Below are 25,452 nucleotides of genomic sequence, written 5' to 3'. Positions count from 1 at the left end.
TTAATTACTGCAGTCAATAGCACTTTCGGTTGAGTGTCTTAAGTGTTCATTTAATTTACTGTAGATTTAATAAGGCAGAGGTTGTATGTAAAGCTGTTAACCATCTGGATGGGCTGCAAAGCCCATCTTTTCTCTTGGGTAGCTGGAGCCTGATCCAAGACACACTGATGTCTACAGCAGTCTTTCTTTAACTTCAGGAGCTCAAAACCTAGGCTCCTTGGGGAGCAAGGAGGTGGGCAAATGCCCCTGGCTGTGGGCTTCCTGGCTGGCCTTCCTGAGGGAGGGTTTTTAATGTGCCGTTTCTTGTCTGTAGGCAATTTCATATAACAGTAATGGTAGGAAGAACAACCCATGACTCGGGGTTTGGTAATTGTGAGCTACGAGACTGAGCCTTGGAGTTTTAAGCAAAATTTTAATTTTTAAGCAAAATTTACCAGCCTGGGTAGGAAGGTGATGAGTTGGGTTACACCTAGGAAAATTTAAAATAAACACACCAATTTGACAAACCTCATGCAACTGAATGATCTAGTTTACCCCTGTCACAAGGTGTGGCAGAGCTGTTCATCCTCTCTCCACCTCCTATGACTGAGTCACTAGCTCACACTGTGGGTCAGGAAATATGCAGGTCTGCAGATTTTCAGATCACTAACCTTCTGGGGAGAAAAAAAAGGCAACCACTAGACACAACCATTGCCTCTCGTGAATTCAGGGCCTCTCTTAAATGGGAACATGATTTGTTTAGGCAAAGGATGATATAGCAAAGGGCTATGATTATAGGGCCTGGACTTAATGGCCTGGAGACCTGGCCATCCTATTTACCTGCACAGCTCTACCTAAAAATCAGGCTTTGGTAAAATTGTAAAATGTCACAGAATTAGAGATATACTGGTGCCTAATGATGCTAGCAAGTACCTGAGGGAATTTCCAGGAACACCTGGGTTAGGAGTGGCCAGACATGCACCAGTGTTCCCTCCACACAGACCACATAACTTAGATGAGAAGAGGAAAGAAGAGGGAGTTCTAGACAGAGGATAAGTAGCCAGATTCCACATCTCTGCAATGGGACAAGCAGAAGGAGGGTGTTTTGGTGTATCCTGGAGTAGCCCATCAGTGGAGGCCATGGTGACCCCATTGGTTGCCTCTCCCTCCAGCCAGCGACTGGGTTTAGCCAGCAACCTCCAGTCACATACTGCCAGTTTTGTGATGTTGCCCTGGCCCAGAGCCATAGCTGGCTGGCTGGCAAGCTGCACATGACACAGGAGCCCCAGGTTCTCCAGGGCTGCGGGCTCCCATGCTCCCCAGGCTTGTAGCCAGACTGGGTTTAAAACAAACAAGCATCAGGAACGTCGGCAGGAACAGGACTCCAGCACATGAAATCCAGTGAAGAGAAATTCTTCTGCTGCAGAAAGTAGGCAAAAGGCAACTGGAGATGAATAGGCTGCCTGACAGCTGGCAGACACGCAGCCTGTCTACCATAGATGGTAATATAGGCACTGCAACTATTACGGCATCCAAAGGCAAAAAAAGCAATAAAAAGCTTTAACCTCTGCTACCCGGGAAAACAAGCAGTGGTTTCAGATGCCGTCAGTGGAGAGGAGCCTTTGTGATGCTTGTGACAGGCAAATGGTCTAGAAAGCTCTACTAAGCTGTGTTTGGGATTGAGGGCCAGGAGCGCCTGGGTTCGTGCTCTACTTATACTGGTTACACAGCCAGTTTTTAAAATTGTGTTACTGATGTTATTATAATGATATTGCTATCACTACTGTTATTTTCTTTACACATCAATGGAGCCTGGACAGCCAGTCTTAATTTCTTACGTGAATGCAAACGGCATTTAGATTTTTGTGGAGATCAGACTCCAGACACATTCCTACATTCTTGTCCAATGTTCAATATTTTTCCATGAGTCAAAGAGAACAAGAATGGGCATATTGTGTAAATGCAAAACTCTGCCTTTTTAAACAGACACGATGAATTTCAGCCCTGCCTCTTTGTCTCTCTCCTCCGATCAGGGGCTTTTCAGCCTGACAGATTTTGTTACTTACTATCCTTGAAAACAGAGGGAGGGAAAAGTCAGTCCTTGTTAATTCATTGTCCCAGTCACCTAGCAGTGCTGTATCCTTAAGGACTGCTGGACTTCTTCCTTTTTTTTTTTGCTTTTCTGAGATGGTGAAGAGCTATGGCTTTCCTGCCAGCTCCATTGTGTTCCCTCAGTAAAAGCCTGTAAAACTAGAGGCACTTTAAAAAGATGTGAGGAGTCTGTTGCAATAGGCATCCAACAAAAGTTCCTGCTGCAATCCGCGCTTCCAGTAAATGCTGGTTTGTAATCCAGATTTCAGGCTTCAGGGCTGGTTCTTAATAGAACACTGATACAGGTCAGCGTAGCTGCATCTGTTTACCGCAACAGAAAATGTGGCTCACTGTTGTATTGGGCTTCAGTACAGACTCACAAACAAGGCCATGTATGCAGACAAATATCAGCATATAAGGGGTCCCTGGAATTTGAATTTCACTTGGGGAATGTACCTCTGTGTTTTACAGAAATGTGTGAAATGTGCCTGACTGATGACCTAAAGACTGAACTCATCCATGCCTGCCAGAGCAAGAGCTGTCCTGGAGACTGCTCTGATTTGGTCCATATCCCAAGCATGACTACATGGCCTTTCCAAAGGCTTCACCCTAGTACAGACCACCACAGACAGAAGTCTGCATGAGAACAAAGACTACATTTCTAGACAGAAATACCTTTGATTATTTTTTCAGATATTTTAATAGGCTATAAAATGCTTATTTCCATGCCGTAAATGAGAATAAATATGTATCTACCAAAGCCGGCCTAGTCTAAGTAATATGCAAGGAAAGTTTCACTGAAGGGCTTTGATAACCCTGAGTTTTTGGTTGCTCTTTCTGAGAGTGGAAAGTTGGTGAGTGCCCTCTGAGCTCATTTGACCCAGAGCTTCCTAGCTAAGGCTTTTGAAGGAAAGAAAAGCATACAAACAGCAAAAGGAACTAATTAGCTCCAAGAATGATATGGCCACTTGTCCACTAGGAACCAGTCTGCTACCTTCAGAGTTTCAAATATAGTACAGCTTTTCACCTGTAATGATTTCTAGTCACCATTAAATGGTACCATAAAGGTGAAAGGTTTCACATTAGTTGTAAAGTGGAAAATTATATTTATCCTGGCTAGTATTTTCAAAAGTATGCTGGGATCCATCTTTTGACACCTAAAGAGATGTCTGCTTTTCAGAGGCGCTGAATGTGCATCAGTGTCTTTTGGAATTTAGCTGGAAAATAGGGCTCATTATTAATGTGTTTGACAGTGTCTAAATGCATGAAGAGTATTTTTCAAAAAAATATATAGTGATAAAGTCCTTGTCATGGAACCTTATAATCAAGAACAGAGAAACAAAGTCCAGTAAAGTCCATTTAAAGACCCGCATATCTCAGTGAACTTTAGAACGGGCTTAAGCAAAAGCATTATTTAGCAGCTCAGATTCATCTGATGGAGCATCAGTTTGCCCAGTCAGCCCTTTGATTGTTTATGTCATTTAAAAACTACTGATCTGATGCCTTCCCTGAAGGAATCTGTGTAGAAATAGAGACTGACATTTTGCACGTACATTGTCATTTTTTGCTTTCATCTCCTCCTCCTCCCTCATCATATATGTCGTTAACTTGGAGACAAGTCAAATTCATACATTCCCTCCATTTGCTCTATGTTCAAAATTTTCCAGTTAGATACCAGATCTCTCCTAGAAGTGAACAACAAAAGGATGAGGGGGAAGGAACACAAATTGCTGACTATACATTAAAAAAATCAGGGGAGCTGGAAGGGGGCCCAGATAGGTTGTGGAGTCTTCATCCTTTGGAGCGTTCAACACTTGCCTAGACAATGTCCCGAGCAACCTGATGTAACTTTGTTGGTAGCGCTGCTGAAAGCAGAGCATGCAGTGACAGGACAAGGGGGAAAGGCTTCAAGTTGAAAAAGAGTGGGTTTAGATTAGAAAGTAGGAAAAAATTCTTTTCTGCAAGGGTTGTGAGGCACTGGAACAGGTTGATGAGAGAAGTTGTGGGTGCCCCATCCCTGCAAGTGTTTAAGGCCCGGTTGGGTGGAGCTCTGAGCAAGATGCTCTAGTGGAAGGTGTCCCTGCCCATGGCAGGGAAGTTAGAATTAGATGATCTTTAAGGTCCTTTCCAACCCAAGCCATTCTATGATTCTCTGATTCTGTGTCCAGAGGTCCCTTCACGGCTCCATCATTTTATGATCCCAGAGGTCTAAGAAACTCTCCACTAAGGCCTCTGCCACAATACTTTTATTTTCTTTCTGTGAGTAACGTGGTAAATGGACAAGTAGCTAGTGAACTCTTTGCTGTGTTAGTGGCCTGCAGAGGTGGAGTTTAAGAGATGCAGCATTGGAGCTGTGCAGCTGCAGAGGGTTTCCACTGTGTGACTCTTGGTGGGGACTTATTCCCTTATCCAGGCCAGCAGAGCAGGTGAACAGTTTGGCTTCTGGCCACACCTGATGCATCACTGGTGTGTAGGCTACAAAAGTAATGCAGCGCTGACGCAACAAATCTTAGTTGTAGTTTAGAGATCCTTAGAGTCCTTGGCTGAGACATTTTCACTGCATAGCCAAAGGAATGCTGTTTCTTGGGATGATTGTGGTACCTGTGTCCATTCTTGTAGGAGTGTGTCCCCTTTCCCCTTGCCACAGTGTGTTGTTTCAGGAAGAAGATGCTATTCCACTCAGTCATTGCCAAACAAGGAATTTTTCTCATTTTGAATTTTCAAAGTCAGCAATCACAATCACTCTAGAAACAGATGCAAGGCTGCTGTGGAAGAAAATATGACTTCAAGGTAGGCTGTTATATTTGAGAGGCCTAGAATGACTAATTTTTCAGTGCTGTTTCTATTTGCAGGAGTTCACTCAGCTGGTGATTGGTGCACATAGGAAAATAAGGCATATAGGAAACACCAGTTGTAACGAATCCACTTATGTCCCTTTCACCACAAACTATTATAGCAGCCAAAAATCCATTAAAGTTTTGTGGTAACCCTTTGTCATTGACTTCCACAGCTGGTGGGGATGGGCTGCTGACTGTGGCTACCCAGAGCATCTTCATCAGCTGCTTAGCACCCCACTGTGTCTCATGGGATTCAGCAACCATCTCCTTGCTGAAAGCTGTAGGCAGGATAAAGGCATTCGGTACAAAGGCTCTCAGGCAGCTGGATGGCTGCAGAGGCATAGCACCAGGGGATTGCACCAACAGTCACTGGCATTGCTGCTCCAAGCCACAGTGTGCTCAGCAGCTGGGTTTTGCCTCGGAGGGGCAGCACAAAGGAGCTGAGAGCTGCAGTGTACAAACAGCATCACCCCATCCCTGTGAAGGTTTGAAAGTCCTGCCTAGATGTGGTCTCATTGAACCTCTTTTGCCAAAGCAAATCTTTTTGCAAAAGCCAGGCTTTTGCTAGATGCTCTGTACTGTAAATTATTCTCTTTGCTAACCAGAGAGAAAACTAGAAAACTTATTTTCACTTTCTTCAGAGATGTCTCCATGCATTTGACTTGTCTACTTGTGCAATTATCCTCTCATCCTCCTGTGCAAATTCATCCTCTCCACTCTGCTTGTCATTTCTCACATTCCTTTTAAGCATGATCTTGTAAGCTTTTCAGTACCTGAATTGCTGGGTTTCCTTTTAGCTTATAGGTACCTTTTTCTTACCCTGGACTGCTCCTGGTCCCCTCTATTCACATTGACCTTTTCCAGCTTCTGAAGCATTCCTTCCTGGGTGATTGCTTGTTTCCAAACCTTTCCATTCAGCCTCTCTGGCCATTTTCATGGGTTTGGATTTTTTTCGACCTTCTCATCAAGATGGTACTCAGAGAAAGACCGAATAACAGAAATTCACCTGAACAGGTGTCAGTCCAAGAGAACAAAGTATTTGGGCTTCCTGTAACCTGCTAATGATCTTCCTTAATGATCATAATTCCATATCGATCTTCATATTCTGGAATTACCTAGACACTGGTCAGATGAATCCCATTTTTACAGTTTTCCTTCAGACTCCTGAAGTGTTGGAAATACAGGAACTGTGAAACACGTCCAGACTTGTGTCCTTTCTAAACCTGGAGGCATCTCATCAATGAAAGTGACAAATATGCCAGGGGAAGATACACAATCACCTTGACAGGCCTGCAAAAACCACCACTCTGCCCCCTGCCCACAGACAAGCACCACCAGTCCCTGTGAACCATGGACTAGTTTGAACCTCAGTGTTTAATATTTTTCATCCCTTTCTACATATTCTATCGTCACCTTTCATAAGTCAACATCTTCCCATTTCCAAACAAATGCTCAGTCCCTCTTTAGATCTTGATGAGCTCTGAATCTCTCATGCAGTTCCTCAGATTCTATCTGCTTTGGATGAAAAGTATCATCTCACTGGGATTGAATTTACTGCTGCTCAAATTTGCTGAACAACCTCTTGATCTGCAGTTAATCAGTTAGATTCTTAATATATAAACTTCCATAATTTTCCCTTTTATTTGTCCTTTCCATTGTCCATTCTCTTCATAGGAGTATCTTTAAAGCTCTTTAATTGTTGTTTCAAAACCCTCCAATGCCCTCAAAATTTTTGCCTGTTTTGCTCAAATAGGTCGAACTCTTGGTGGTGTGCACTTCATGTTTAAGCTGAAGATTTTGAAAATGGCTCTTAAGTACTGCTCTTACTTTATGTCCTTAATGAGGTGAATGTGCATGATGGGTGAGAGCCAGGGGGAAGATGCTAATACAGGTCAAACCCAATCATCAAACAAGTGCAGCAACCTTGTAGGAGACCTTCTCTTACCACAGGCCTGGATTTGATCCTAAATATCACCTCTCCACTGAAGTTTTTGGCAGAGGGTCAGGACTCCTTCCTTCTAACAAGAAGCCATTTTTACAGCTGCTCATTAAGTGTATTAGTTGATGCATGATGGAAGGCAGCTCTCATTGACATGGGCCCTCCTTGTCCTGGCTGAGAGAGTCTGATGCTGGAAGCATGACTGGGTAATAAGCTGAAGGGATCTTTCTTTTCCAAATGACAAGTGGTGACTGTATCTCCTGTAAACTGCAATGTACCCTGCAGAAGACCTCAAGGCCAAGCAGTTGACTTGAGTGTCCTGTGTGGCCCTCTGATTTGCAGGAAGAGAGAAACAGTCTAAATATTTTCTTATTTTCCAAGTCTGGATGGAGGGCTACTGTCTTCCTCCAGTGACTGAACTTTTGATAACAGGCTGTTGCAGAGGAGATAGGTGCTTGGACAGGTAACAAAAGCCCACATGTGGGCATGGATGTGTGCTCTAATGAGCCTACAAAGTGACAATCTGGAAGCAGCACTGAGCAGAATACCAGGACCAAACTGCTCTCAGCAGCCTTTCCTTAGGTGAAATCTGCTGTGCTATTGATCTCTAAAAGGCAAATCAAATAACAGCAGCCACATTTTTAAGGATTAGGAGCTTCCTGTGCAAGACAGTATGTGTTTTTAATACCTTAAGCTGACTTATGAAACTGGTAAACAATGTGGAGGGTGGTGTTGGATGACCTCTTTTACATGCCTGATCATCCTGTCAGCATTTATAATGCATTTGATATTTCCTTCTCATCAAGATAGGATCAGTTAAGCAGTTGTATTTCCCAAAGCTCAGGTTGCATTATGCTTTGTTCCACATTTCATGGTAATAAACGTTGACATAAATTTCTGTAGATTTCACACAAAGTGATTGTTAATTTATTCATGGTTGAAAAGGATCATTAAAAAAAAAAAGAAAGAAAAAAAAAGAAAAAACAGAAAAGACTCCTCCAGAACACAAATACACAGCTTGCAAGATAAAAACTACAGATCTTTCATGCCTATTTGTTTTGCACACAGTAATGACTGTTACACTCTGATTAGCAATCTTGACCTAGTTAAAATGCTATTGTTTTTCTGTGTTCCTATTCTTCTAAAAGACTGTGACTAGACATGATATTTTATAATCCATCCGATGTAAAATCTGCATAAAAAATATAATTATTGTGCTTCAGCAACCTGGATCAAAGCCCTGACATTATGTTTCTAGGCAGTACACTGTGAATAATATAGATGCATTTTTAGGTTGGTATGTTCAGTTGGCAAGATACATAATTTTTCCATAAGCAAAGGTAAATTGTGGGATTTCTAACATCGTAATTGCTATTCCAGCCTTGTCCCAGCTAATGAAAATTAAGTGGATACTTGTCAGCCAAGAAACATCCTTATTTGTTGCTATAAATTCAGTTTAAGTGGCACTAAATATTACAGTAAACAGGGAGGAAAATTTGTGTTGCCTCTCAGTCAGCTTTATTACTGCCAGTGGTGCTTATGCCTAAGGATCACCCAGAGCCAGGACACCACTGCGAGAGGCCTGTATAGACACCCAGATCAGCAGAACAGGCATGGGCAGGGGGGAGGTTTGGGGTGCGTAGAGCAAAATTCTCATGGCCATAAACCTTGGTCATCCAAGGGCTCCTGGTCATCCAGGTGGTCTCTGGAGATGCTTAGTTTACAGGAGGGGAGTGAGGCAGAGTGGAGGTGTGCTGTCTCAAACTGATGTGCTCACCGACAGTGTGGGGCTGAAGGCACCTGTGCCTCCTCCTCCTCAGGCTCAGAGAGAGCAGTTGGTCCCCTTCCTGTGAACACAGGGTGGGCAGCAGAGGACACGTGGAGTTGAGTCTCTGCAAACCTGACTGGAGCAAGAAACATCATCTGCTACTCCTGCACAGCTCTTTGCACCTATGGAGGAATCACCTTGTCCTAGCCATGGTGCCGTGAGGACACGCCAGCTCTCAGGGCTGCTCCCCATTGTGCGCCCTGCCCAGGGCCTCCACTCTGTCACTCAGTCCTGCATGAAAAATTAATGTTGCTTACCAGATCATCATCATCCAGCAGGCTGGCCTTTGTGAACTCAGAGTGCTAAAATGTCTCTGAAGACTCTCAACTTGTATCCTCAGCCATGTCAGGTAGATGCTGCGGTTGAAGACAAAAGATTAAAAATAAATATATTTGTGCGGTGCAGAGAAAGTGCAGAGCAGAAGGGCTGGGGAGAGGTTCTCAGAAGAGAATCACACTACTGAGATCTTCAGGAGAGACATCAGGGTGAATCTGATGCTCCTGGGTGTGGGAAAGAGGGGGAACAACCAGAGCAAACAGATTTCAGATGTGTAGAAATAGTGGTAATGGGAGCCCTCAAAACTGAGTCTGTAGTCAGAAACGGGCCATGAGGGTACCTGTGTGATTGTGGCATTAGGACCTCTGATGGCCCCAGAGATGGCATCTCAGGGCAATGGCCCCTTGTCATACCTGTGTCAGCCCCAGGGTGCCTCTGGGTCTTTGAAGCTCGCCATGGTGTGGGTCACCACGACCATCCTGTCTGGCTACAGGGGTAAGGAAACAAGGAGAGAGGCATCTGATCTTCCTGCATGCTGGGGAGATGCCTGCAACAGGGAGCCTCTGCACTGGTGAGCCAGGTCCCTGCCTGGAAAGGTGCTCCTCAGCTTAGCACAGCTCCCAACACCACAGGAGGTGATGCTGCTGGCAGCAAACACTGTGAACCACTATTTTGATACTGAGTGTTGCTGTCATTCAGAATCGGGCTCTAAACCTCAAGGGTGGCTTGCTGGGTCCAGCCCTGCAATGCAAAGGTGCTTTCACAGCATAAATAAGTATCATTCATTATCTTTTCCTCCTTTGGAAGGAATTTTTTTTTCAACTTTTCATTGTTTGAATATTTTTCATATTTTTCCTGTAATTCCTTTACCCTTTTGCTTCCCCAGCTACATGGAGCATTTTGTTTACAGTGCAGCCATAGATACAGTCAACACATATTCTGAGAAAGTCTAGGTAGTCCAAAATGGACCTTTAAAGTGGATTCATTTGCTGCTTCTACATTAAAAGCACAAAATCCAAAGCTGCTTTTTCTATCATCAGAAGTATTGCTCCACAGGAACTGCTAACACTGCAGCACTGCCTGCTTCACAGTGTGGGGTTTCAGTCTGTACCACCTTGGGAGTTTTGTCCCTGTTGTTCCACCATACAATGTAAGAAAGCTGCAAACCTTTGTAGGAAATTGTGAGGGCTGGGAGAACAAAGGTGGGAAGAATCTTCCTTTTATGTCTTCCTGTAAACGGCTTAGTGGGGACTTAAGACTATCGCACTGCGGTGTTTTCTCTGTAGTTTCCTTGGGGCATTGTGGTGTTTTGGCCCAGTCTTAAGTGTCCAGCTGTAAACATTTCAAAATGACAGTCAGATACAGTACTAACATCTCTGTGCAAGGCCTTGATCTGCAGGCACTGTGGAGTTACTTGGCCAACTCAGAGGCACAGCTTGTGTTTCACTTGTCCTGAGAGCTGTGAAACTCAAGGTGCTGGATGGTTAGCTTAGAAGTTCTGTCGAGCACTGTGCTTCTTACTACACAGTGTTAAATGAAATAAAGAGCAATTTCTAAAGGAAGTCCAACTGCAGAAGCTGTATGAAATGCACAAAAAATTAGGCTTTCATTGAAAGTGAAACCTGATAGACTGTATTATTTCCTGCTGACACAGACAATTCTTTTCTTGGCCATATTGGACAGACCCTGTAGAAAGGAATATAAGGTGAATACGCATGAGTAATGTCAGAAATGCATCAATGATGTGATAAAAATATTGTTTGATGTGGATATTTTTTGGGAGAAAACAATCTCTAAAATTTCTCATTGACAAGTGTGCTTTTGCACCAAAAATGTTTTTGTTTTCATTTTCTGGAAAAAAAAAATTGAGCCAGAAAAAAAAATTCAGCAAAATCCTCTAGTTTTACGTTTAGTAAAAAATTTCAACCAAAAGAAAGGTGAAGCAAAAACCTTTCTGTTTTTCCAAAAGAGAAATTTTTTGATACCAGGATTTGACAAGCCCTAATTATTAGCTTGGTGGATCTCCTGCTGATTTGGTTTGGTGTCAGAGAGCATTAGAGAAAAAGCTGCCTCTCCTAAATTCCTTTAAGACTCAGAATAAGTTTTAAATACAAAACCTATAAATATGATATATGTCCCTCTGCACAGGACATGGTATCACACTGGGTCATTTAGATCAAGTCATCTCTAGATTTTTTCTCTCCGCTGTCCCCAAGCATTTTGTCCAGGAGCAGCACTGGACTGTCTCACAGACATGATCTCCAGAGGCTCAGTTTTAACTTCAGAAGATCAATCATCCAGCACTGCTGCTGTAAGTGCGTGAACTCACACTGACTCACCAGAGCCTGCTCAGCAAAAGGTCTCGCAACAACACAGGCTGCCAGGAAATGCCTGTATTCTGTGATGGTTCATCCAGTGCTGCCCACCTACCTGTGGGATGGAGCTGGGCATGGAGGGCTTCTTCCTCTCCCACTTACTGTCATGTCACTAGTTTCCCATCACAGGGCCTTTCAGTATTACGCAGTTCAAGCAGTTTGAGATGTGTAATCGCAAGGCTGTTTGATCTGAGGAATGTGCCTGTGTGTGTTATAGGAACTTTTGCATTACGTTTACTGACCCAAATCAATCCTAGCTTGCAAATTGAAAGAGATGGAGCCTGAAATCTGGCAAGTTGGGTTTTTTTTTTCCTTCTGAAGAATCTGTGCTTTGCTTGGGGAAAAAGGGCTTGAGTACTGACTTTTAGTCAGTAATTGAAAAACGTGATTGCACAAAAACGGCAAAGATTTCAGTGGTGGAACCCTGGTCCTTTCCCTTCTGAAAACAAAAGAGGCATAATGCTGGGGCAGCAGTGCCCCACAAAAGGCAGTGTTCAGGGAGGCTTGTGATGGATGCTGCTCATCTTCCTGAACAAACACAGACCAGCTCCCCCAACATATAATTGGTAGCAGCTCAGTGCAAGGAGATAGAAGGGGCTTCATCCCTGTGGGCTGTTCACATCCTTCCCATGCCCTCTCCCTCCATATCCTGAACTCATGGGGGATGTGAAATCAGGACCTTTGTAGCAGCCTCAGTGAAGTCCCCTGAGTTCCCTGCACCTTTGCAGCCTCACTTGCTTTTTTTCTGCTTTAAGGTGTGGACATCTATTGACTGATGGTGTTGTCAGCATTCCAAGAGCTATGTTTGCAAGGTTTTTTGGAGACGTGATAAGTTACTGCTTGCTATTCTTTAGAAATGTACAGTGCCCTTTTTGATGGGCGGTTGGGCAGATGTCCTGAAACCAGGAGTCCTCCAGCCCATGTTAAGGGAGGGAGCGCTTGGTTAAGGGATGTGTTGGGAGATCATGGTGCTCTGCCTGGCTCTGCTGCTGACTTGTGTGTGGCAAACCACTTCCCAGCTCACCCCTGTCTGCTCACCCACCTCATCCTGCTCTCTGCTAGAAGCTACTTCAAATGCAGGCAAAAAGCAGATACTACACACAGCACAATGTCACACCTGCATTTTTATATGTGTCAGAAAGCTTGGTGCAGGTGCCCTGAAAATGTGGAGTTTTTTAAACAGCTTCTTCTGCTTCAAAATGTCAAGCAAACCCAAATGAACTCAGAAAGTCATATTAACCACATAAAACAAATACATATGCAGGGGGTATATTCTTCATTATCTGTTCAGCCTTTCTGTCAGCAGCACATCTGAAAGCAAAATGTGCTGCCAAGTCACGTATTCTAGTGACCTGGGGACTTCCCCATTTCCCAGGAAGATGAATTGGGGTGTACAAAAATGGTTTCTAATAAACACATTGACAACAAAGATGCTGGTAAAAGGAAGTGCAACTTACCTTTTTTTTGTTTCAAAGGAAAGTACAGTGAGTCATGTGTCAGAAAGAACATGCTAACCCAAGACAGTCTGTGCTCTTTGCAGTGACCACTCAAAATGCTCCCCAGTGAGGGACACCTAATGACAATTAATTACTCTTGCAGGCACACAGTCTGTGGACTTATATAACTAGGCATCAACATGTCTGTCCTTATGAAAACATGAATCTGTGATTTAAAAGCTATGCCAGAAGCGTAACTTGAGATATGAGATGGAATTTTCAGTGCCAGGGAGAGAAATTACAAACTTTATTTTTAAGGGCTAAACTCAGTGACCTGATGATGCAATAGAAGAATAGGTGGGTTTGGAGGAAATATGCATTTCTCAGTTAAACTCTTTTCAAGCAATTCATTGATATTCACACCAGAATAAAATTTTTCACACCTGGAGTTATCTGGGAAGAGCTTTTGCCTATAAGTAAGCCTGAAGCTGAGGGGCATAGAGGCCACAACAGAGTATTACATGCCCATGGACTTCTGTACATGAAACAGCATGATGAAAATAATGCGACTGGAAGATCTCATACATCATCCTTCCTCACTTAACTGGAAAATTAGAGTTCTCAGTTCTCTCTGCTCTCCGCAGCCTCCCAAGGTATCATGGTTTCTACAGGCATTATTTTCTCACTGGCACACACAGGTATTTCTCAGAGGGCATTGTCCTGATGCCTCTGGGGCCATTGCACTTCTGCCCAGGTACAGAAAGGCAGAAGATGAGCCGTGTTTCACTGCTTAGTTTCCTGGCATTGCTCATGGCTGAAACAGGGACAGTGTGTGCTGGCTCAGCAAGGGCTGCACGTGCACGTGTCCGCTCCTTGCTGCACGCCCCTTTGGTCATGGAATCATAGAATCATTAAGGCTGGAAAAGACCTCTAAGATCAAAATGTACAGGGCCAAATATAGGACAACTGCCCTTTTTTTTTTAAAAACAGTGATCTGTTCTTTTATGAACCGTGTTCAAAACAACTCTTCTTGAGGGCATCTGCGTCTGACTTGAGGGCATATGTACCAAGTCCAAGCTTTTCAGCTCATGGGAGCGACATCTCTGTTTTCTGTGCATGGGGTGGGAATTTGTGTGTACAACCACAGCAGATGAGTGTAGATCAGGCAAACAGAGCCATGAAACTCTTTTCCTTTGGTAGGCCCACAGGGCTGGCAAGCAAATGGAAGTATCACTGTAAATATTCAAGGGAAAGGAAATAAGAGTTACAAGTCTCAGAGCAGTGTTGAGTGGACTGTGTGTTTTATAAGAGATGTTTCAGAACATAAACAACTAGGGCTTAATGTATTAATATGCATCTTTGGGAAATAATCTGGCAGTACATCATGGGACAGACCCTTGGCTGACATAACCTGTCGCAGCTCTAGTGGATTCATTCTCAGTTTTCAACAAGTTAACATCTAACATTTTTAATTATACACATCTCTGGCCAGTATAAGCCTACATGAGCTTAGGATGCCTTGATCTTGTGAGTGCCATTATAATGTGTTCAAGGACTTTTGGACTTAATGGGTGTCAAAAATGTTCTTTTAGATCATATACCAAAATCAGGAGAATGAAAACCTGCAGCACCAGATAGGCACAAGGGCAGATTTCATTACTTCATTTGTCTCTGCTGTCTAAAACTACTTTAAATCTGTCTGGCACAGCTAGATTGGAGAAGATACGGAGCAGAGAGGCTTTACCAGCTAGAGCTCTGGCTACCTCCCTCTCTCATCACACCCATGAGGGGAACAGGGCCTGTGATCAACAGGAATCAGCAGTGCTCAAAAAATGCTGGTGGCAAGGGTGATGATGGAAGGGAGATTCACCCCATAAAGCACATTTTCCTACAGTTCTGCACAACTTCAGTGACTAAAAAAAGCCCAGAGGAGCTTTCTGGACTAAGCAATATTTACTTGCCTGATGCCTCTGCCATTCAAGCAATTAAATTATTTCTTCGGTATCATCTAATGACATTTTTTTTTGTCTCTTCTTCTTTCAGCTCCAAGGCTCCTTGAAGAGAAAGTTGGTGGTAAATCTGTCGCCTGTTAACAAGAGGCCCAATGGTGTTTCAGAGAGCTCCTTCCTTGACATTAAGAGGATAAGAGTGGGTGACAATATCTCAGTGGGACAAGGTGGACAACACGTTAACAATTGCCAAAGCCAGTCAATGTCAGGAGGTATGACTGTGGGGCAAGGATCACAAAGAAAGGCCAGCAGCCTAGCAAACAATACCCATGCTAGTGGGAATGACATGTTTAATATGACTTTGAAAGAGGTAAAGAAAGAACCAGGAGAAACAATGTCTTGCAGCAAACACTTAGACGGCCAGACATCCCATGAGAACATGTTCCCTAACAGATATGGGGAAGAATCATGGGACCAAATGATGGATCTTGAGCTTCAGGAGCTGTTTAATGAACTGACTAACATATCAGTGCCACCAATGAGTGATGTTGAGCTAGAGAATATGATAAATGCCACGATAAAACAAGATGAGCCATTCAACATTGACCTTGGGCAGCAGAGCCAGAGGGGCCCCGTGAGATCTCTGCAGATGGATAAGATGGTGATAAAAAGTGAGTATGCACCAGGCATGAATCAGGCTCCTGTGGGCTCCCCACAGATGAGGCCTTCTTCTACAGGTCCAGCCTTCACTATGGCTACCACTGCCATGTCTGCCTCTTCACCCATCCCCTCGGTGCCTCAAACACAGGTGTCACAGGTTTCTTCTGCATCCAGTCGGCCATTGCCTAACTGGCAGGAGGTGTCTCATGCACAGCAGCTCAAACAGATTGCAGCCAATCGGCAGCAGCATGCCTTGATTCAGCAGCAACAGCAGCAGCAGAACCAGACAGCCAACTGGTCTACTCTGTCTCCATCAGGACCTTCCCCTGGACCCTTTGTGCAAGAGAAAATCCCCAGTCCTTCTTTTCGCCAGCAGCAGTTCAGCCCGCAAAGCTCAGCAATGCTTGGGGTGCCAGTGAATGGAAACCAGTCAAAAGGGATGAACAACTACGTTTATAAACCAACCACTCCCCAGAGCAATCCCATGGACATAATCATGCAGCAGAAGCCTCAGGACCTCAACAGAAACTTTATCAACAGCGCTCAGCCACCTCTAGAGCAGCATCATGGCAACACAAAGCCTTTGTTTCACTTTAACTCAGAGCAAACAAACCAGCAGATGCCTTCAGTTTTGGGTTCCCAAAACAAGCCCGCCCTTCTGCACTACACCCAGCAGGCACAGGGTGCAGCTCCCGTGCAGCAGCCACAGCAACAGCAGCAACAGCAGCCGCAGCCGCAAACTGCTCAGCCTCTCCCAAACCAGTCTCTTCAGAGGCCACCTAATGTAACCCTAGCAATGCAGCAAAAAATGATGCTTCAGAAAATGCAGCAAAGCCAGCCAATCTCAGGTTTGCAGTATCCAGTCTCTCAGCAGCACAGACAGGTAAGACAAATTCCTCCTTCTTTGTTACAGAATCGCTCTGGTCCAAGTAATAAAAAGCTCTTCCAGCCTGGCCTCGTTCCTGCAGGAGATGTGTCCTGATGGCAGTTAATGACCCTCTCAGCATGCACTTCCGCAGAGCTGGTGATGGCATGTTTAGCACCTATTCAGGTGTATCATGGGTGCACATTTAGAAGAATTTAAAGAAACCCATGCTCATAACACTTTTGATGCAATGGAATGAATATGTCACTGCTATATGTTATGTAGATACTTGTCAGAAAGGTGAGATAGTAGGGCAGATGCAAGCTTATTTTGGACTCCTATCTAAGTTTTCTAGCTTACAAAAATTTAGGCTCTTTTGAAAGTCAAAATTTTAACGAATTCCTATGTTATCTTAGATAATATGTTTTACAATGTTAATTTTTGTGCCATCATTTTTCTCAGGGAGGCAGGGTTAGGAAATTCTGGTTTTAGATATCTTTTGACTGATATGACAAAAAATACTGTTTGCACATTTGCTATCGCTTTGGCAAAGAAGAACTAAGATTTATCTCTGAGCTTTACAAACACCCATCACACTTCTGGGAATATTCTGTGGATAAAATACATGCTTAGATATGAAGGAGAAGGTTGCCACAGATATGTCTACAATTATATTCCATGTGGCTAGCTCCCACTGTGTTATCATGAGACAGTGCTCTGACAAGATCTGGTGTTGTAGCTCAGTTGTGCTGTGCCAAGTCCCTGTGCACCCAAGTCTCAGATCCCAAGTTTCAGACCTGCCAATCAAAGTGAGGATGTGCAACTTCCCTGTACCCCAGAGTCTGGAAACCAAGTGCAAAACAAGTAAAACATATTTGACTTTGGGATGTTTAAGCAACTCTGAGTAGTATAGGTGGGACTTTGTCTCAACATATTTGAAGATATGGAACTGCAGTACAGGTGTGGAGATCATCTGTAGGTATGAAAACAGTTATGAGAAGCTACTTAAAAATGAAAGCCTAAGTTTTCCATGGAGTCTCGGACAGTAGCACTATGAACAAACCATTCGGAGCTGGAGTTTCTTCACCAAACTGGGTGGACAGTCTGATGCTTTAAAAAGAGTAGATACAGTTGTATGCCTGCACACCTTTCTCCTTTTAACTCTTTTAAATTTCCTGACCAACTAACCATGACTTTCTCCAGCAACTAGTCCCATAGCAAGAGGTACCAGGTGAAACCTACGGGCAGGTGTGATAAATTGCTTTGTTGAAAGATGCTGTAGAATGAGTGTTGGCAGGATGCAAGCACAGTTTTGCTGTTTTACAGAAGGTCTCTGCAAGCTGTTCGTCTTCTTCTTGAGCCACTGTGTGCCCTCTTCTTAGGTGCATTTCCCCATTCTCTTAATAGACTGGCAGGCAGATGAATTTTAACAGTTCCTTCATTCAGCCATGATGAACCTTCCAGCAATCTGTCATCACAGGGGAGACAGGCAAGATTTCTGCAAAAACTACTGTTTTTCTGAAAAAATGTGCAAGGTCACATTCTGGAAAGGCATAAAGAACAACTCTGCTGGAAGTAACATTAACTCCTTGCTCTGTGTCCTCTTGGGCTGCTGCTCAGGGAGGCCAGCCAACAAGATGGGACTTGGCACCTTGGCCCTAGTAGTACTTGCAAGATTTACCATGAGTGTAGCGGGATTTCTCACCTGTGCAGCCACAAGATCTGTGGCTTAGGAAACTTGTCCTCAGTGAACTTTGCTGAGTGCCAAACTTTAGATATTACACCAAGGAAGGGGTTTTGCCTATCATCACAGACTTCTTTCTGCAAACTAATTTTCCAAAGTTTCTTGTCATCTGACCACTTTCCACAGCTGTTTCTGTTAGATATGGCTACCTGACCCACAGCACAGTTGAGAAGCTTGGAAGCTTTTTAGACACAAATTACAGGGCTTTTGCAGTAAGGATGCTGTTTTTTCTATGCTCTAGAGAGATAACTGGATTTTTTTAGAGATCCTTAGTGGTTGTTCCAAAGTGCTGACGAAGTTCAGAAAATCAGTTAGGTCTCTCTCAAGCAGAGTATTTTGTAGCTGCAGGAACAATACTCAGAAATACAACTGGTCCATAAATTGCAAGGTTTGTAAAAGGTTTGAACATAACTGTTTATGTGGCAGTATTCATGAGTTCTGTGGACCCTTTAGCACCTGCCTGCACTGCTGCAAGAGCCCACCAACCCCTTGGTCAGGGCCTGCTTGCCACGTAAGTCTGAATATTAAATCAGAGGGGGAGGAGACAGCGCTAGTATTATCTTCCAGTAAAGACAACAAAGGTCAAAGCGACCTTGTGGGTCGACTGCTGCTGATTTTAGCAATGGGGACATCACCTCATTTAGGCTGCACAATCTGCTTTCCTGAAGGATCATCTCCCACCTCTGAGGATTTCTACACATCATTAAAAGTAATGCATGATTAATTACCAGCATTTACTAATTAACTTCATGATTAATATTTATTTTACTCATGCTCTATTTCTGCATGAGGAATCAAGATTTGATTCTGCTTGGTATCATTCAACTCCTCCTCAGATCATTATAGGACCATCTCACAACTGGCTGGAATGGCTTTGTAGCTGGTAATGTGAGGGCACATTCATAAAGGACTGCTGTGACATTGCCATCAGAAATCACTGACTGGAACACTCTAAGTTCACATTTTTAGCAGAACTAGCTCACCCTCTGGATTTTTGATCCCCAAGCTTTAAGATCCCCAAAACCCATCTGAGCTTGGTTTTATCAGTTCAAACTGGCTAACTGGAAATGTAAGGCTTATAATTTCTCTGCTTGTCATATTCCCTTTGTGTCAAACAAACTTACAGAGGGATTTGCTAATTAGATGTCTTTTGCCTCTAGGGAAAAGTCATAAAAATGATGGAAATCATCTCGGTTTCCTGGAAGGTTGATCTGAATGAAGGGTTTGTTTGCCTCTCTCCTTTATTCTCCATTGTTCTGGGAAAGATTCCTTTTCTATTGTCTATTGGAATGCAACATACACATAGTCATGAAAAAACTCATAGAAATTCAACACTCTCTTTGTTTAGGAAATAATTAGAAGCTCCAAATTCTATACAGGTTTAATCAGGTTTGTGATACTTCTACAGAACCTTGGCTGAAAATCTGTAACTGGGCCTGGGCAGAAGCCTAACTTTTCACTTTTGAAGGAATAGAGTCCAGTCAGTGAAAGATGCTTCTGAAGAAAGACTTAAGGTTTTTGAACAGAAGAATTGATGTTTTTAACAAGTCCAAGAAATTCCACACACGTTTTCAAAGTTTTTGATCAGCCATTATACTTGTTCAATAACATCCATTAGTTTTCTGTGAAGAAGTAAAAGGAAAAAACCAAACAAAGAAAAGAAAAAGAAAAAAGAAAAGAAAAGAAAAGAAAAGAAAAGAAAAGAAAAGAAAAGAAAAGAAAAGAAAAGAAAAGAAAAGAAAAGAAAAGAAAAGAAAAGAAAAGAAAAGAAAAGAAAAGAAAAGAAAAGAAAAGAAAAGAAAAGGAGAAAAAGCCTGTATCAACTAAATAAATAAAATATTATTCATCCCCTTCTGGTTTTGACTTAAAGCCAAATTAAACTCAAGGATTTCAAGCTGAATTTTTCTCCAATTGTTTTTATTCAACTTCATTTGCTCAAGGGAAGGGAGAATAGGAGGCTGAGCTCATGAGAACAGGAACCCTAAAGGAGCAAGGCTACTCCATCTGCTACATGTGGGCATGTGTCCTATTTAGTCTTGGCTTTGGAGGCAAGGATAACACAAGGGATCGTGAGAGCTTCATCCCCCACTTTACATGAACAACCAGTAGTCCATATTTTTAAGGCTCTGGAAACATCAGTGTAGATACAAGCCACAACAGTGTTTGCTTGTGGAAAGCTCAGAGCCTTGTTAGTCCTTGTTCCTTCAGAATTACTTTGAGGATGGAATCATCTTCTCCTTTTTCAAGTCTCTATTTTCTCTTTCAGTAACCCAAGAATTGTGATTAGTCGCACTTTAAGGGGTGGTGATGGTGGTATTTGCCCTTGCTTGCCCTAATTGGAGCATGCCTTAGATCATTTTCTTTACCAGACTTAACAGGCTCCTTTTATGTCCAACCAGTCTTCCTTCCTGCTGAATACTGAGCAGTCCCTTCTCCAGTACCGGCTCCTAGCACGTATTCCCAGTACGTGACTCCTGCCTCACGCTCTCTCCAGGAGGACTTTCTGTTTTGCAGCTTGTGTCCAAAGGCCATCCAGGTGCTCCATGATCCAGGAACACAGCATGGATGCATCTGGCTGGAGAAAGGCCACTGAGCAGCACTGCACCAGGGGATGTGCCACCACAGAGGAGCTCCAGGTGCTGATGTGACCCCCCCCTTGCAAACCATTCCATTACACCAGCCCTTCCAATGCCCAGGGCTTAACATGTATTCATCATCTTAAATATCTCCAAGGGACAGAGATGGTATTTCAATTAATCTGGCAGCTCTGCAGAGATCCTGAGAAAGATTCTCCTCTCATTTTATCCAGTGTAAACCCAGGGAAATTTCATTTATTTTCAGGAGAGTGTAATTGAACTTACAGCAGCATAGTAGAAAGCAGGATATAACCCTCTACTTTTTTTTTTTAAGTATACATTAAACTGTCAGATAGTTAGGGTGCTATGTGAGGAAGAAGGACCAGGACCAAAAGAACTAATGTCTTTTTTGAAAGTGCAGATATAAAAAACTCTTGTTACCATTCACTGCTGAGTAGTAACTTACATTTCTAATTTAGCCCCTGAAATTTCTCAAAGAAAATGTGTCTTCTTTAAATGATTCATATAAAAAGAGTATTTTCCTAAACCTCTGTGTTTACCACTACAGAAGAAAAGAAGAAAACATTTTGGTGAGGCAAACTCTCTGTTTTCAAGTGTGAAGGAATTATTTTACAAATATTTGTGAAATGAAGAGAGAAAACCTAGAGTAGCTTTTGGTAATTGGTACAAACCAGGACTTGAATTTGACTTAGATCATAAATAACAACGATTCCAGGCTTCTGGAATCTGTAATAATAGAAAATGTTCCACAGTGTAAGAAAATAACAATGTGACCTTTCTCTCAATGCTCTCTATAAAAATAATATTTGGATGACAGCTTTTCTTGATAGCTCCATTTTGGTCACATTCCCTCGTACAAGGACTTCTGAATTAAATATTCTGGATAAAAACTTGAGTATGTCCCAATAGCCACCATCAATTGCACGGTCATAGCTGATTTATGAGAATGAAACCAGAGAGAATATGTCATAAGTTCCTGTATTGTCATTATGGACAGTTTTCTTGGTGGTGCCCTATATCATTCATGCTGTTTGCTGAACAAAACACATACACAGTCACGCTGTGGACAGTCAGTCCCTGAGGATATTGTAATTCAAAGTCTCAGAGACATTCCAGGTTCCATAAGGTTTCGTGAACTCTCCATAAAGCATTTACACTGGAAGAATAGTAGATTATTAGCCATGGTCAAATGCTTCTTGATTTGGGGATTTGGGAGGTAGATGAGATAGTTCCTGAGGTCTCTTTTGAACTGCCTTTTGAAGGTACTTCCATGAAGGTACCAATGAAAACCATCACTGAGCTTCCCTGGATGAGTTCTTCACTAATGTCAGCACACTTGAGGTCTCATTCATTATATATTAACATTGTGAAAGTGCCTGGGAAGTCCACTGAGAGGGCAAAATGTCATTCTGTGGAGAACTGTATAAACTCGGATTAAAAATGGCACCTGTTTCAAAGCATTGATCTGACTACTGTGAGATCAAAGATAAGATGTGTGTTATGGAAAGAATTTGATAGATATGAACTTCTCCCTACCTGCAGGTCTCAAGATGTGGATTTGAGAACTGCAGTGATCCAAGAGACCCTTCATAACTCAGTCAGTTGTCTCAGATGTGGGGGGGGAAAAAATGCTGTTGGAGACAGAGGGTACAGTAAGGTTGTAAGGTTGTTAGCTGCTTCAGCCCACCTGGAAGACATGGGCTAGGGAAGGAAAGCAGAGGGGACAGCCAAGGCACTGGGTGTGTACGTAGGAGAAGATGATGATGGCTGCAAGGAGTAAATGGCAACTGAGAAGATGCACAGTGCTGGTGGCTGAGATTACAGTTTACAGGCCCAGGGTGATAGGGCAAAGTGAGGAATCATCACCAAAGACAGGACATGAGTTTGTGCTTACTAGATTAACTGGAAAGGAAGTGTAACAGGACAAGTCTGAGATAAGGAACTGTGAAGATGTCATGCTGACCAGAAAAAAGGGGGCTAAGGATGTTTCAGGTCTGGTTCTCTGCTAAGGAGCAAGTTAGTCTATCTTGACCTGTGAACTTGTCCATAAAGCTATGATGTCGACAAGGGCTTCTTACCTGGTTGAAGTGAGGATTCCTGCTATTGCTGTGTGTGCATCTGAGGCCAGAGTCAAGCCCTGAGTCAACTTCCTGCAGGGATTTTGGAAAGGCAGCCTGGAAAAACAATATAATTCCACAGCCATTTGGAGCTGGCATGGTGAAAAACCCTTTCCTGTAAGTTCTTACTTGTTTGTAGGCAATTTATGAATACCTCAAAAAGTCAAGGAACAAAAAAAATTTAACAAGCCCCAGTTCTCCCTAGAGTCTTCCTATTATTCTAATTCCCCAAAGTGCTCAAGAGTGCTTAGTCCCAGTAATTTGTCTCTCTAGGGGTTCAAAATGAAGGAATATTTTAATGGCAAATATTTATTCCTCCACTCAGCCACTTTTAGTGCTGGTGTTTTTATGGTGGAGACCTGCCCCAGGCCACAGATGACTGTTGTTAAGACAGCTACAGACCTAGTAATGTTCCTTTAATGTGAGTTTTCACGGGTGAATTTACCATTTGAATGCAATGCTGTTCCACAAAATCAGCCAGATGCTCCAACAGAACTATTCCAGAACCATCTGCCTGCTTCATTTGCTGCATGCCTGTTTCTGGTAATGTACACATACAGTGTAAGAGACAGTTTTTGCCCTGAAGAATTTACAATCTAAATAAGCAAGCCAGCCAAATCTTGAGATGAAGGAAATGTTACTGTATATTTTATATATTCTTGTGTATTTGAGGAAAGAGAGAAGGAAGATGTCGTTCAAAGCCGTTATAATCAATCCACTGGAGTTGTTGGATATGCTTACCATTGCAGAAAAATCCTCTGAAGTCTGGAGTTGAACCAGACCCAGTGAATCAGTAGAAAACACAGGAGTTGAATAAAAGGAGGGATATTTAACCCTCTCTTTCACACCAGATATCTGTATTTAATGTTAACCCCCTAAGCCTCCTATGTAACCAGTGAGGAAGGTGTACTCAGAGTACCCAAGCGAGGCACACAGTGGAGGATCACCTCTCTGCAGAAGACTCTGAGCACCCATGAGCCCGGCTCTGCTGCTCTTCCTGAAAGATATGTGCAGACTTGTTTTCTCACACTGAGCTGTGTGGCAATATGTCAAAAGAAGGGGAGGACAGAGTCTTTCGACTCTCTTAGGTGAGGTTTCACAGGGTGGAAGAGCTGATCTAAAAACTGGAAGCTTCAGAAAGGGGCAAGAAGTTCTTCCCCACCCCAGCCTAGTGTCCACTTCTTCTTCTGGCACCAGCTCTGGCACTTGTCTGAGCTCTCACAAGACCAGCAGAGAACTATCTTTTTTCTCTCTGTGTAGGTTCTCTTCAGCTTATGGGGTCAGGCAAAGCCAATGCCGGCACGAGGGAAGTGGCAGGAGCACATAGCTGGAGGCCAGAAGCAGAGATGGGATTGCTTCTGCCAGCAGCAGTGCGCTGTTAAACTCACCTCAGGTGTCTGGTGGTGGGGAACCTCAGCTTAGGGAGTGTCTGGAGAAGAAGTGGAAGGTGGACGCTGGCTGCAAGAGGGAGACTGGGCATGGAAGCAGTCAGGGAGCAGAGAGTTTAGTACAAGGGAAAGAAACAGTCAGATGGAACTGGATCCAGAGTAGGGCAACTGGATGGAATGGACAGAGACTGTGAGAGGAGTGAAGGAGTGAAGCACAGGAAGAGTGAGGGTCTGAGGGTAGGAAGAAGCCTGGAAGGCAGTAATACAGAGTGCAAATAGGGCTTGGATGAGAGGGAATGAGTGAGAAGGACTGGGAGCTTGGGAGGAGAAAGCTGAGAGTGAGACTGCGTGCAGGCAGAGGAGGACAAGGGATCAAAGGGTGGGATATAGTGTGGGAGAAAGTGGGGCAGAATAGGAGCTACTGATGCTCAGGGGACAAGAACCTACAGTCTTTGCAATGGGGAAATGGAAGGCTGGTAACACTTAAAAACTGTTTCTGTATCCTATGCTAGGAAATTGGAGGAGCGTAAGGGCTTTGTTTCCAGGAGTTCCCAAAGCATCTGCAGGAAGTCTTCAGGACAGGGCAGGAAATGCAGCCCTGAGCCCTTCAAATTGCCAGCTTTAAGGACACACTACACATTTTAGGCTGTGCTATTCATCCTGTCAGTCTCCATCAGTCAGGGAGACAGCATAAGCAGCATGTTTGCCCCACTGGGAAGCAACTAGTACAACCCATTCACTGGTTTTCTTCCTTCAGGGGACCCTACAGCTCCTCCATCATCTCCAGCTGCAAGTGCAGCCATTGCATAACCAACTTATAGAACAGAACAGAACAGAATAGAACATATAGAACAGTTTAGTTGGAAGGGAGCTACCGTGATCATGTAGTCTAATTGCCTCACCAAATCAGGACTGACCAAAATTTTTATCAGCTTCTAATGCCTCTTAAACATTGACAAGCTTGGGGCATCAATCAGCTCTCTAAGATGGCTGTTTCAGGGTTTCAAGTTTCTTCCTACCTTGCCAAAGATATACACAAGGAAGAACGATGGAGACTGGTCTTCTCAGGCCTTCATAAGAAGCTGTGTAATCCACCTTGGTTGAAAAGTTCCCCATGATTGACTGCTGCCAAAATATTTGCAATAACCAAGGTGTGAAAACAAGGAAAGATGGTATTTTTGAGGATCCAATGTGTTATGTAACTTGTAAGAGCGAGAGGGACTGTGAGGGCTTTCTGTAATTCTGCAAAGATGGGTTAGATCCTCACAGACTTCTCTTTTTCCAGTCTTTTCTGTAATTTGCAGTGGTTGCAAGCCGGGCCACAGCCCTGCTCCAACTGAGTGATGAATGACTAAAGGATTTAATGCTTTG

At 43.4% G+C, this 25,452-nt stretch overlaps 1 protein-coding gene across 1 annotated transcript in view; it reads left to right on the top strand.

The window, feature by feature from the left end:
* Window positions 1-25,452, top strand: part of MAML2 (mastermind like transcriptional coactivator 2) — a 208,827-nt gene that overhangs the window by 128,518 nt on the left and 54,857 nt on the right. Inside the window, exon 2 of the mRNA XM_048294591.1 lies at window positions 14,805-16,253. Coding sequence (XP_048150548.1) covers window positions 14,805-16,253 — 1,449 coding nt within the window. The remainder of the gene's footprint in view (window positions 1-14,804; window positions 16,254-25,452) is intronic.

This window comes from Corvus hawaiiensis, chromosome 2 (genome assembly GCF_020740725.1).
Source record: "Corvus hawaiiensis isolate bCorHaw1 chromosome 2, bCorHaw1.pri.cur, whole genome shotgun sequence".
Taxonomy (NCBI): Eukaryota; Metazoa; Chordata; class Aves; order Passeriformes; family Corvidae; genus Corvus; species Corvus hawaiiensis.
This window is presented reverse-complemented; position numbering and strand designations above follow the sequence as displayed.